This window comes from Falco biarmicus, chromosome 3 (genome assembly GCF_023638135.1).
Source record: "Falco biarmicus isolate bFalBia1 chromosome 3, bFalBia1.pri, whole genome shotgun sequence".
NCBI lineage: Eukaryota > Metazoa > Chordata > Aves > Falconiformes > Falconidae > Falco > Falco biarmicus.
In genome coordinates this window covers 117,700,567-117,713,491 of record NC_079290.1, presented here as the reverse complement: position 1 = coordinate 117,713,491, position 12,925 = coordinate 117,700,567, and the positions used below count along the sequence as shown (strand labels likewise).

At 42.5% G+C, this 12,925-nt stretch overlaps 1 protein-coding gene across 1 annotated transcript; it reads right to left on the bottom strand.

Moving 5' to 3' along the window:
• Positions 1 to 3,086: 3,086 nt before the first annotated feature.
• C3H1orf94 (chromosome 3 C1orf94 homolog) lies at positions 3,087 to 7,562 on the bottom strand. Its single transcript, XM_056333080.1, has 5 exons — positions 7,109 to 7,562; positions 6,026 to 6,192; positions 4,895 to 4,969; positions 4,315 to 4,499; positions 3,087 to 3,621 (listed from the first exon to the last, which is right to left on the bottom strand). Exons 1-5 carry the CDS (start codon positions 7,521 to 7,523, stop codon positions 3,594 to 3,596), a joined length of 870 nt encoding a protein of 289 aa, XP_056189055.1. The 5' UTR covers positions 7,524 to 7,562; the 3' UTR covers positions 3,087 to 3,593.
• Positions 7,563 to 12,925: the final 5,363 nt, after the last annotated feature.

Here is a 12,925-nt window from a genome sequence, read left to right as displayed (position 1 = left end):
ACACTGATCCTTCTGCTCTTTCTTCCCAGACTTGCTGCTGAGAGCACAGACTCTGCAAGTCAGAAGAGCCTTTATATTTGAGATTCCTGGTTGGCGAGGCTGGGAGCAGTGATGCTCCTCCGCTAGGATATAGTAGTGCTGCTTCAGCCTTGTGCATGGAAGCCGGGGGCAGAAAATGCAGCCCCGCTCCCATCATCATCATGGACCATTTGATATGCCGGAGTGAGATGGATATTCAGGTCCCCTGATGATACTCTGGCTGCTGAAGCATCTCATGGTCTGTCCCACCCTTAGCCTCATAATCCTTTTCCTGGGAAAAGAGCTATTGCAACCACTATAATGAGGGAGAAATCGGGGTACTGTAGGCATAATCTTACTTCGGTCATGCTACAACTGCGTATAAGACAAGGGTCTTGAAACTGGCTTAGCATGCTGGTATCTGAAATGTTCCTAATTTCCCCTTTTCTCAGTTCTTCTCCTTGCTCATATTGACCGTTTGAGCTATAGAGTGCTCTAGAAAATAACCAGCTGTTTCGTTAAGTGGATTTGGTCTATCCTTCAAGCTGACAGGCGATTTTTATTATGTACTATTACTTAATGAACTCTTTTGTGGCAAATGTAATTCAATACAGATTCTGATTCCCAGTTTGTCATTAGTCCTTTTATAAAGGAAGAAAAATGGAAAAGGACTTGATTCCTTTATCTTGTTATGCTAATTGCATTAGGAATATTGGAGAAAAACAGCCAGTGGATTTAACTGTAGGAAAATCTAAGCTTCTATTTTACTTAAGAAAATGGGAATTTACTGGGGCAGAACATACCTGACTTTAGCCAAAGCAAATTCTGATCCAAGTTTAGGGTTTGAAAAACCTAAGTAAATAATTATATTGTTCTGTAAAATTCTTTTTGAAAGGAAGCCTGTAACAGCTATGGTAGAAGATATGTAGTGTTGCAACAGCAACTCGGGACAAACTCAGGACTAAGTTATGGAAGAAATAAGGGTTTGGCTGGAAAGTTGCGTATGACATCCAGTAGTAGTGGTATGTCCTGGAAAGGTGTTGCAAAAAGGGTCAAGCTAGAGGGAAAGTATACGTGAATTTTGTACCCTCTAGATTCTGGTTTGTGTTCCTGAGTATTTGTTTGACTGCCTGTAGCTAGTGGTCCTTAAACTGCATGGATGAAATCTTTGAGCACTTACTTCCTAGAATTCAGCTTTTTAATTTGTAAAATGGGGATAACTTCCTTTCCTACCTCTTACAGAGGTTTGGGAGAAGTGTGCTGTGAAAGGGGCTGGAACAGTGGATTTCCAAGTAGGAGCAAAAAGCTCTTGAAAACTGGAATACTTCTGCAGCTATACATGGGGCCCACACCCACATCTTGCATAATGAGAAAGAAATAGAAATATTGACAAGCATCTTCGTTGGGTATCTTTGATTTTGTGCTGAAAACAAGCATTTTGGGTAGAAAAACGATGCCATCTGCCTTAGTGTGCTAGTGTTCCTGACAGAGGGATACAGCTGTGGTTTACACCGCTTGTGCCTTAATGATCTTTCAGCCCCATTCCTGACAGGACTCTGGAGGTAGCTCATCTTTGCATCTTGGCTAATCTTCAGTTCCCTGATTTCTAGCCTGAACTGTGGTACAATAGTGGTATGTCTGGCTCAGGTTGCTTATCTCCAACAAATCGAGTGTTGGTGGAATGATATAGGTGGTCTCTGTACTAGTGTCCCCTTTTCTTCGGATATGAGATGCATTGGAACTGTGAGATCGTTGTTGCCGATAGTGCTGGGAGTTCGTAAACAGTACATGGGCTTTGGCTTTGATTTCTTCTGGCTGCCTTGGTATTACTTTAACAGTCTTTCAGATTGTGTTATGTTGTCAGCCTGTCACCTTACCCACAAGGCAAGGAGAGTGAAGAACGTTGATGCTTTGTGGAAACACTAGAGGTTCCTAATTGCTTGTCTGGCTTTTCTTAGTTGAAATTTTGGCCTACAGCGGTATGTAGAGAAAACAGGGCTAGTTGGCACATCTTGCCAAAGCATGGATTTCTTATTATAAATTGTCCTAGATCACCTCGGCCATCTGGGTAACCCAAAATAGATGTTGATGCAGTGTGGAAAGAGGAACACTGAGGAGCAGACTAGTTATAATGTGCAAAATGTTACCTGAAGCATCGCTGTAAAATTGTTTATCAACCTTAAGGGAGTAAACATACCCTGTGAATTCTTTACTAGCTACAGCTAAGTCTATACAACTAGGTTGTATTATTTACATTAAATACAATTAAAGGGAAGGAGGAGCTAATTTTTTAAAAGTGACAGGATTATTGTTGTTTACCAGGAGAGAAAAAAAAGCTGGTATTTATGTACCTGGGGCCAAGTCTAAAGCTCGGTTAATGGAAGAGTGCTCCATTTTTTGCTTGTACTGTGAGCTGCTATTCAAGCCTGTCCTCTTAGAAAGAGCTTTGCCCACAGAGGTTAAGCATATTTGGTGCTTTCGGCTCCTCCAGGAATGCGTGGTGCTTTATATTTCTTAGGACCTATAACTATTTGTGAAATACACAGGCTTTTGTTAAACAGTGTAAAAGAGTTAGTTTCAAATCTTGACTTGTATGGGTGCAATATCCTTCTTAAGTGAAGTATAAGTACGTCTCCTTGAATGTAAAAGCAGACTGACTTGCATACTACTGGGTATAGGGCTGGATGATTGCAAACTGTCAGATCTTTGTGACTGACACCTTATTCACTAGTTTTAAGGCTGGGAGAGACTTTTGTGATAATTTGTTCTGACGTGTATCATGCAGGCTGTAGAATCCTATCTAATCACTCTTCTACTTCCAAACCAGCAAAGTGTGGCTGAAATGGAGCAGACAGATTGCCACAGCCATTCTCTAGAGATGCCTTGCTGCTCTCCCTTTGCAGGAATGGTGCCGGCTCCAGACAAAGCAGAAGGTATTTTGCAGGGGCAAAGGCTCATTGTCAAAAGTTAGACACTTGAAATTCCTGAGTTAAATAACCAAGGGAATATAGTTAAGCAGGATTCTCCATACAAGCTATATGGCTTGATCTTCTTTACTATTAAGAGTCAAATTAGCATCTGGATTAGCATTTGAGGTAATAAGACAGGAACATGTCATGCATGGAGCTGCACCACTCAGCTGTTGAATGTGTTTGTCTTAATCTCACTTTGAATATACAGCTGAAGTTACTATCTCTGAAATTTGTGGCCAGGACTCTTCTATCAACCATCTTTATTGCACCAACACTCAACTCTAAGCAGCTCAGGCATCTGTCATATATAAACATTTTTTATTATTTGTCTCAGTCTTCCAAAACAAAAAATGCCCCTTCTTATTCTGTCATCCTAAAAAAAAGTATTTCAGTTGAATTGTCATGCAGCTGTTTCTTACCCTATAAATCATAGGGGATTGTTCTAGATGGGAATGTTCACATTGGGGAAAACATGAAATCTGTATAGGACCATAGAACCTATAATAAATAGACAGTAGGTTTTCCTTTGAATGCTAGGATAGGAAAACTTGGTTCACTTAAAATTTTACATAGCACTTGCTGGAAGGTAGTTGAGGTTAGTTGTCACAGATCTCCAGGTACAGAACTAAACCTAAAACAGAAAATGTAAGTTAGTCAAGCTTTAGGAGATTACATCTAACTTCAAATTAATTGTTCTTCCTAATAATGGAGCTCTTGGAAGCATTTATATGTGCTTTTTTTTTTTTTTTTTAATGTGTAATCTGGTTTCTGGGAAGGTGATCTGGGGGGGGGGGGGGGGGAAGTATATGCTATTCCTGTCTGTCCCATAAGCATTGAACAGAAGATGATATATAGAACTTGAATCTCCAGAGATCATTTTACCAGATTTTGCCATTATTTTAGCAACCTCGGAATATGTTGATTTTAACTACAGTTTTCATAAGAAGGTATCACAATGAATCCTTTAATTTCATTCTGACAGTGTTAAAATATTTTTGGTTTCTAGCCTGTTGAAGCATTTTCTTTTTAAGTTAAAGGTGTTTATACTTTTGATCCGTAATATTGATTGGAAGTTGTAGGTGGCATCTTGTATAGCACAGTGTTTCAGCTTCATTCACCCAAAACTAATTACTTTGGTTTTGTGTAAAAGTTTTAGAATTTAGGCCTTATAGTAAAATCTTGTATTTTGTTCAGGTTTGGAATTTAGTGAGACTGTAACTGGGAAACCCACTGTGGATTAAGTCTTTAGCTCTGCGCAGGTTCACTGTCCTTAACTCTCCTTAAAGTACTGAAAAAAATAGAAAGCAAATCTGCATCGCCATACCCATAGGAAAGAGAAAATGGATTCTGGATCCCATCGCCTGCCATTGGTGGTAGCTCCTGGATGTTGCTGGATGTTGGCGGTAGGGTCATCTGCTGGTATGGATAACCAGGCTGAACCAGAGGGATGTAGTTCAACACTGGACTGTAAGGTGGCTGGAAAACGTGCTGTGGGCTGTATAGAGCTACCTGGGGAGGAAAAAGAAAGAACATAGATTAAACAAAAAAAAAAAAGTGGGACGGGAATACTGACAAGGTAGTAGCCCCATAAATGGAAATTGGAGTTGTTGAAAATATTTTTTTCAGACACACATAGTGGTCTCTGCCAATTTCGTACAAAACTAGAGTGCAAGCAATAAATGTTTTCAGTTAGAGGCTCAAGGCCATCTCCTGAGCTCTTGGGAGTGCACGGTGCTCCAGCACACTGTATGAACTTTATACCGGTTCAGCATCTTGTCCCCAAATCTATTTTTGCAGTGGCACCAATGTCAATCTGGGCACTTGACAAAGTGCTCTGACTTATCTATTGTGCTTAGCATCTGTGTTCTGCAAATTAAAGCATATTCATAACCATTTAAACACACCTGTCTTGAATACCATCCAAGGAAAGGGTGCAGAGCTTGCTGATACGGCATCCTTGCGCTCTGGTGATGTGGACCCTGTTAAGCATACGTAAAGCATGATTTTTTTTAAAACAATCTGAATTGGTCCATTAATTACTTTTGTATAAGCTTCTTAGGGGTATTTTATGCTCAAAGAAACCAGGTTGGGATAAGTATTTTTTAGCTTTGGGCAAACTTCTCTTTGTCTCCTTAATCTGAGACCTCTGGAATAGGAATCTGCTTTCCACTCTGTAGCTCTGTTCTGCCTGGGGAAAAATTCATGTGTTTCTGCTATGCTAAGTAAGTATCTGTTGTGCTAACTAATCATTGACTTAATGGAAAAAGGGAAAATTCTTGGACTGTAAACTTCTGAGGGAGCTCAGTCTGGCAAAACACGTGTGCTCTGGGTTGTGTGTCTTCACCCTCTTTCTTTTTTATAGCAGGCTGCTGACAACTTTTGACAGCTTGTAGGATGAACTGAGTCCTGCTATAGAACCATAGCTTTGTTTCTGGTATTATTTTTGTGGATTGCTTTTTTTAGTGGACTCAAAGGAAACTAGGGGAGCATAGCCCATAGAAAACCATGGCTACATGGCTTTCCCAGTATTCGTTCTTTTATTTCTTTCAACTTGAGTATTGGACTTCTTCCTAATCTTAGTTGGCTTTTTTACTTTGCTGTGAGGTCCTGTTAGACTAGACTAAGTGGTATCCCAGTCTGTAAACAGGGAGTTACATTAAGTATTTGTAATAAATTATTATGTCAAAGTATTTGTAAATACAAGATAAAATATTTGTAAGTACAAGATAAAAATGGAAACTAATGAAGCCTGAGAGAGGTCAGCATTCAGTATCTGTGTCAATAATACATCATCCTTTGATATCATCACAACCATCTCGGAGGACTACATTATGTGTCCTGTTAAAGCTTTGTTTGTGACCCCAAAGCCACTTCGTGTAACTTACTGTAGTAGAATAGCAATCTGGTTTCTTGCTTTACCCTACAAATCAGAAAGCAGCTGTCAAAATAGCAGCAGGTGGTGCCCTGTGTCTGTCAATATAGACCTGGGGATGTTCTACTATCTTCTCACAAAATGAGGGTCTAGTTTATGTTACCTGAAACTGTGGAAAAAAGTTTGAGCGGTTGGTAAAGATGGAAAATGGAGGGAAGCTCGGGCTCTGCCGCACTGGCTGATGTAACGCTGTGGTCAGTGAAGTAGTAGAAAAGCCTGAAGTACTTGCATTGTATTCAGCTTTTTTTTTATCCAGTGCTGTAGTAGTTACTGCAAAACAAAACAAGGTTAAAGATATTAAGAAACATGCACTCTGTGGAACATTTACAATTAAGAGGACATGATTTGCCTGTAAAGCAAAATCTGTTTAAGATATCAGTTACTTTTGCAGGCTGTAGTTCTGTACCACAGCAACCCAAACTCAACAATTAGCAGTTCAAATTCACTTGTAGGGCCGTTAAACTCTGACCCACAGGACCTGGAATAAAGCTAATGACCTGAGCCATAAGAATGAATGAAATTGTAAGACCAGAACAAGAACCTTTACCCAAAGTTCAAAACTCTGAGATAACAATCAGCTTCTCTGTTGTAGTAGCCTTAAGTCTCCAGACAGATAAATCTAATCTAGAAATTTAAACAGTAGATCTGAATATACCATTGTTTTTGTCTATTCTAAGATCCTTAAAGGAACATAGTTATGAATACTCTGTGAAAATCAGGTTCTTTTTAAATGTCTCACAAACAGAACCCCAAAATCATGACGCTATAAAAAACCCCACCACCCTGCCAAAAACTCCAACTACTCAAAACCTAAAGAACCCCCAAAACCCCAACAACACAAAACCCCTCCACCCCAAACCCAAAAAACCAGCTCCTAGAAAATACTGACCAAACAGAAATGGTCATGACCTTCCTATATGTACTGTATTCCAGCGTGTGAGAAGGACATTGGGTAGGTGCTAGTTAGAGGGGAGATACCAACATCCTAGTGTAGCACGAGAATTCTTGAATGGAAATGATTAGTTCAGTCTCTTACACAGGGCTTGGAAAGGACATCACCATGGAGCAAACGATGCAGTGATGCCAGACCAGCTCCTGCCACGTGCTTTTCAACAGCTTTGAGTTTTACACTTTGGTTTTCCCGTGATTCCCAGCTGATGTTCAAGGACCATGCCCAGCTCCATACCTGGATTCTTTGTGACTGCATCAGAATAGGTTTTGGGGCAAATCTCAGTGGATGGTAGGAGCTGCTGCTTCTGTCCTGGAGCTTGACTTTCTGCTGTTGTTGTTAATGACACAGTTGTACTACTGTTGGCAGAGCTGGACGTGCTGTTCTGTATTAACTCCTTCACTTCCTTTGTTTCCTCGGCTGTTACCTGATTGTCTGCACCTTTGGCAGGGTCTGTGTGTTTCAGCAGAAATGGCAACTCCAGCTTGCTGCCCTCCACGCTGTGAGCGCCTGTCATGCTGCCACCCTCCAGCCCCTTGGAATTCTTCTGGGAATTTACTGAATACAGAAGGCTGGGGATCGTGGGTTTAGCAGAAAGCTGAGCATTACAGAGAGCTCTTAATTTCATCTCCCTTTCTCTGTTTCCAATCATTGCTTTGTATATACTTTCGAGTCCCTCTGGTTCATCTAGCAAGTAGTTGCTGTAAGAAAATAGAATATGGCTGCTGTTAAAAGAGGTTTGACTTAAGATTGAGCTCTGCTTGACTCCTCCTAAACCCTGCATTTCTATCTCATTAGTGTTCTATGTAAAACTCAAGCATTCCTTCTTAACCAGAATAAAATTTCATAATTTCATCTTTGATACTGTTCTTTTCCAAGAACCACATAAAGGGGGGAGGGGAAATATCTTAACTTAGTTAATGCATTTATCCAAGAATGACTAAAGCAAAGTTGGATGATAGCATTATAGGTGTGAAAAGAATCATTATAGAATATATGCTTAAAAATATTTGTGGGTCAAAATATATTTTGATTGTAAACAAAAATCTAAGGGTTTTTTGTGTCAAACAAGGTGATTCTTTGCAGGCACTGGGTGTGAATGAGGTAAACAAGCTTCGAGGTGGGTTACACTTGCCACGAGGAAGAACTAAATGGCCCCCTGTGCCATTGCATTAGAGCAGTTGGTAATAATTAAGTTCCCTCACAACAGTTTGTGGAGGAGCCTTACCCGCACAGTTAAGCCCTGTGGTGGTTTTCATCTTGTTTGTCAAAAATTGTAAAATTAACTCAATGATTCTGGATGTGAAAAATAGTTTTCTGGTTTGTGCCTTGAATCCCAGTGTCCCTAATGGGAGAGACCTTGTTTGTTCTCCAGGCTCCAGCTTTGCATGGTTTCAACCTTCAAGACTCAGTGGACCCTTAAATCTTTGCAGGGTGAGGGCCTGAGTTTCCTTGGACTGACTGGTCATTACGATTCCCTTATCCCCTCTAGGGCTTTAACAGAGCTGGGTGTTGTATTTGTAACTCATCAACCATTTCTGATATAGGGAGATAAGACTGTCAGATTATTTAATTGTAGGGTGCATCACAAGGCACCTCTATAGCCCCCCAAGGTCTTCTGGGACCTTACTGTGGGGCTGCTGTCAAAGCTGAACAATTTTGTCTTTTAAGGCACACCTAAGTACCTATAATGGTTACCTGCCCAAAATACTGATTAGTGCCGATTGTGGTCACCTACTCAAAACTCTGATTTAAATTCCAGTTTGCTCTTTCACATCCAGATATGTTCGATCACTTTATTATCACTTTACTCCTCTTAGTTTGATAAAAGACTGATGCTTTGTGCAGACACTATTTCGATACATATATGGTTCATAAACAGCTAAAATTAGGAAATTCTAAATTGTAAATGTATCTAATTATCTCTAATCATAGGATTACTATAATTAGTATGGTGCTGCTTCCCTCCTATTTTTAAAGAACATAGATATTCTCTTTACCAAAAACCTCAACAGATTTATACTGTAGATATGAAAATAGAAAATCGTTAGGCTATTTCTGACTACGGCTTATTTCACACAAGTTTTTGCCTCCCCTTTCAGTGGGATTCCTGTCTCTGGTGGCTTCACAGGCTGCAGCCTTGGTTCTGCAACTTCTCACTCAAATCTTGTACTGCTCAAATCTTGCAGGTTTTTTGGCTCCACTCTTGCTACCTTGCAGAACCTGTTGATATTTGTGCTCTGACTGTAGTTGGAGAGACTTAAAAGTTGAGGTGGCTACTATGCTGCTTGTCTCTTTCTTGGACTTAAATGTTAGGTTACTGGAATCCCTGTATTTGGATGTGTTTGAAGATGCTGCATGTCGTGTTGCTAGCTCTGATGCTTGCCTGTGAAGCTTTGTCCTCTTCTCCTGGAAGATTGTAAGCTCCTTGTGTGGTAAATAGTGACCCCCTCAACAAACGAGGTTCCTCCTGTCACCACCTGCTCTGGGTGTTCTTAATAACTTGCTCTTCTCTATCCAGATGCTCCAGAATGAAACGAGGAAGGTGAAACTTGTTGTTTGTTCAAAAGATTCCAGGTGCGTTTTCAAATGAGCATACTAGCAATTTGCATAAGTCAGTATTTTAAAATAATTAAGGATTGCTAAACTGAGCAAGGTCATGTGGTATCATTTTGGCCACTTGATGCTATGGCAGCTGGTGAATTGGGTAACACCTTTATTGACAGTTGGTATATACTGAAAGGCTTTTCTTAATCGGTCTTTCTGTAAGTCTTTCAGGAGTAATAGAGGTGGCCGAGGTAGGGTATGGAAGCTTCTACCTCAGAGGTAAAAACCAGACCTAGGGCTGTCTCACCTGAACTGCTTCCATTTTAAAGCAGTTCATTGAGTTCTGTACAGTAATTTGGTTTTAGCACTTCAGTTTGGCTGTTGTTGGAAGGTTCAATGACTCTGATCCCAGTTGCTCGAAGACCCCAATGTACTCTGCTGTACAAGTGTGTGTGCAGAGAGCACTTCTGTTCTGAAGAGCCTGCTAGCTAATTACGGGAAAACGTTGCTGAGAAATGGCCAGATGAATTGCCAAAGGTAACTCAGCTCAGTAGTTGAACAAGGAGTAGAGGATCGTTATTTTGAACCCAGTGATAGTCCTTTAGCCACTGGACTTTGCAGCCTTTATAATTTCATCTAAACTGAAGTTGCTGAGCTTGTCTAAGGTCCTTGTGGTTGTGTCTTGGCTGCTGCCTTCATTCCAGGGGTCCTAAAGTTCACAACCTCCCACTAAAGCAGCAAAAAGGAAACTATTTTCATCTGCTGGCTCTGCCCAGTTGCACTGGCTTCAGGGTAATTGCAGGTTGAGTGGGCTAGAAATCATGTCTGTTAGGCTGGCCTTGCTGCAGTAGACTTATTGCTGAAGACCAGATCTATATTCCTGTAAGAGTAAAATACGTTGCTGAAGAATGTAGTTAAGATTGTTAGTGGTTCATAGTTCTTCACTGGTGTGTGTAGTGCCTTTTTTCCTAAGACTTCTTAGCAACTGGCAGGACCAAAATATGTGGTTAACTGAGCATGTGCTAATTGTAAAGATATTTCAGCTGTATAATTTAATCTACTGCTATAGGCAACTCCTTGGGCTTCACTGGTTATTCTTGATTTAGCTGGTTTTCCTCTTCCTGCATTTATTCTGGAGACTCTTATGGTTTTAGCTTCTTTAGGACATGGAGGAGAAAGGAAAGGAGCCAGGAGTCCAAGATGTAATTCCTAGGTTTCTACCTGACATAGTGTTAGGTAATTCCCCTTCTGTGCCTCAGTGTCTTCATCTGTAAAATCATCAGTTTCCTCAAGTGTGAAGTTATTTTTTCAAAAAGGTGAAATAACTGTTTACGCTTTTGTGTACTAGGCAAGATGGGCCATGTTTGCATGATGTTTTGTTTGGACTTTAAGAGCTGGACGTGTACTAATGCTTGCTGATTGTTTGCTGGTTTTATAAATTTTACTTTTTCTCTTTTGGGAGCATAGAGTAAATATTATCCTATTAATCTGAAGAGCCTGCTTCCTTCTCTGACTGTTATTTGTCCTGTGAAACATGATTTGGCATAAATTTTTCTGTGCTAAATCCAGCCTTTCTTTGTAAAGATCAGCTGTTTACAGTAGCTTCCTTATAACACTTTAATTTTCGATTTTGCTCCTTTTGAATGCTGCTTTCACTTCCCTGTAAATATTTTGATGTGTGTACGGTTGTTTTTTCTTTTAAATGTTGTGGGGAAGCAAATGCAGCAGCTGCTTATGGTGCTTCAGAATTTGAAGTAGCTAGACTTCATGGGACAGGAAATTTTCTTTGGGGAAAAAAAAAAAAAAAGAATATCGTGGAAAAAGTGGGAATAGTTTGCCTCAACGGGAGGCTGTCAGACAGCAGTTGGTGTACACTGTGCCCCGGGCTTTCAATTTGATGGGTTACAGGAGTCTGGTTTGGGAAGGTGTGAAAAGGGAAGCAGCAGCCGCCTTCGCTGGAGCTTGGGCGATGCTCGAAGGTCCCTTACCTGCTCGGGGAGTCGATGCGGTGTTTTTGAAAGGTCGTGGACAGCTCGGAGCAGAGGGTGTGCTGCAGTGGCGGCACCAGCACCACCGGCGTGTGCAGCCTGTCAGAGAGCACTTGAACCCGTTTCCAGATCTCGTGGCAGGCCTTGTCCAGGCTGTCCTGGGGAGTGTCCTCATGGATCCAGGTGTGCCTAGGGAAAGGGCCCAGGGGGAACTGACCCTCAGATATGACGACAGGAGTTGGAGCCATGTTCGTACCAGGGAGCATCTTGCGGGCTCTGGGCGCTCACCGATGGACTGTCTCCCTGGAGGAGGCGGTTTGTGTTGGTAACGCAGAGCCATGGCAACCGCGCGGCCTGGCAGCTGGGCAGGGTGACGACTGGCAACGGCCACTGGGCTCCCAGCAGCAGCCATGGAAATGGCAGCGGTGCGGCCTTGTCCAGGCCTGGAAAGGTTGGGTCTGGGGAGATTCTTTGTGATTCCCAGAGTGAGATTAAGACACAAACGAGGTCAAATGCCGTAAAGGAAAGAAGTTTAATGGTACTCGCATAGAGGCAGGAAATGTAGAGAAAGAGAGGAAAAATAAAGTAAAGAAAGGTGCAGTAGCTACCACCGCACGGAGCTGGGGGTCCCGTCAGCCCGGATCGACTTCACGTCAGGTGTGGAATTCCACCCGGTGCTGGTTGTCACAGTTCTTTTACAGATGTTTGAGAGCTGTTCACCCAAAAGTCTGTGCTCCTTCCAAGGACTGTTTTGCATAGCCTCACCCCTCACTCAGTACGGGTGCTTGCACCACTGCTGTCTTTTCAGAGAATTTTTCATCCTCTGAGGTCTGGGCGTACTTGCTGGGGTGAGGGTACAAAACAGGAGATGCGTGGGTTTTGTGGTCGAACAGATGCAGCGGTGTCTGGGTAAACATCTGTGGTTCACCGAAGCAAGATGTAGACAAGCTCTCTACAGGGTCTCAGTGTTGGTTTGCAGTCAGCCAGCAATGTTGAGACAGATAGCACAGTCCCAATGACGTCCTTCACAGGCCTTCCACAGGGTTGGGAGTGTTCCCCAGCGTAAAACTCTAAAGAACTCGGGTCGTCGCCAGGCAGCGGTCCCTGCCTCCCCGTGGCTGGGCTCTGTGCCGCTTCCCGGGTGTCTGCCGGCGGCCGAGCCCCGTGGAGTGCACCCAGCACTGTCCCTCCGGGCCTCCTGCCTCCTCCTGCCCTCGGTCCCTCATCTTTCAGTGACGCCAGATGAGGGGCAGGGGCTTTGTGTGTGGGAGGTAGTACAGGCAGGAGGGGCGCCCCTGCCCATTTACTCTTACTTTTCCACAGCCCCAAAAGGAGAAGCTACATCCCTGTCCGAGGCCCATCTAGCGACACGTTCCATGTCTGCTCGAGCGATCTGTGTCCCTGAAACTCTTCGTGGCCCACTCCAGATCCCCCATCGCGGCGAGTGGCACAAAGCCTGCTTAGCTGGGCCCGCAGCGCTGCTGCTGCAGTGTTTCTAGTCGTGAGCACTTCCATGCTT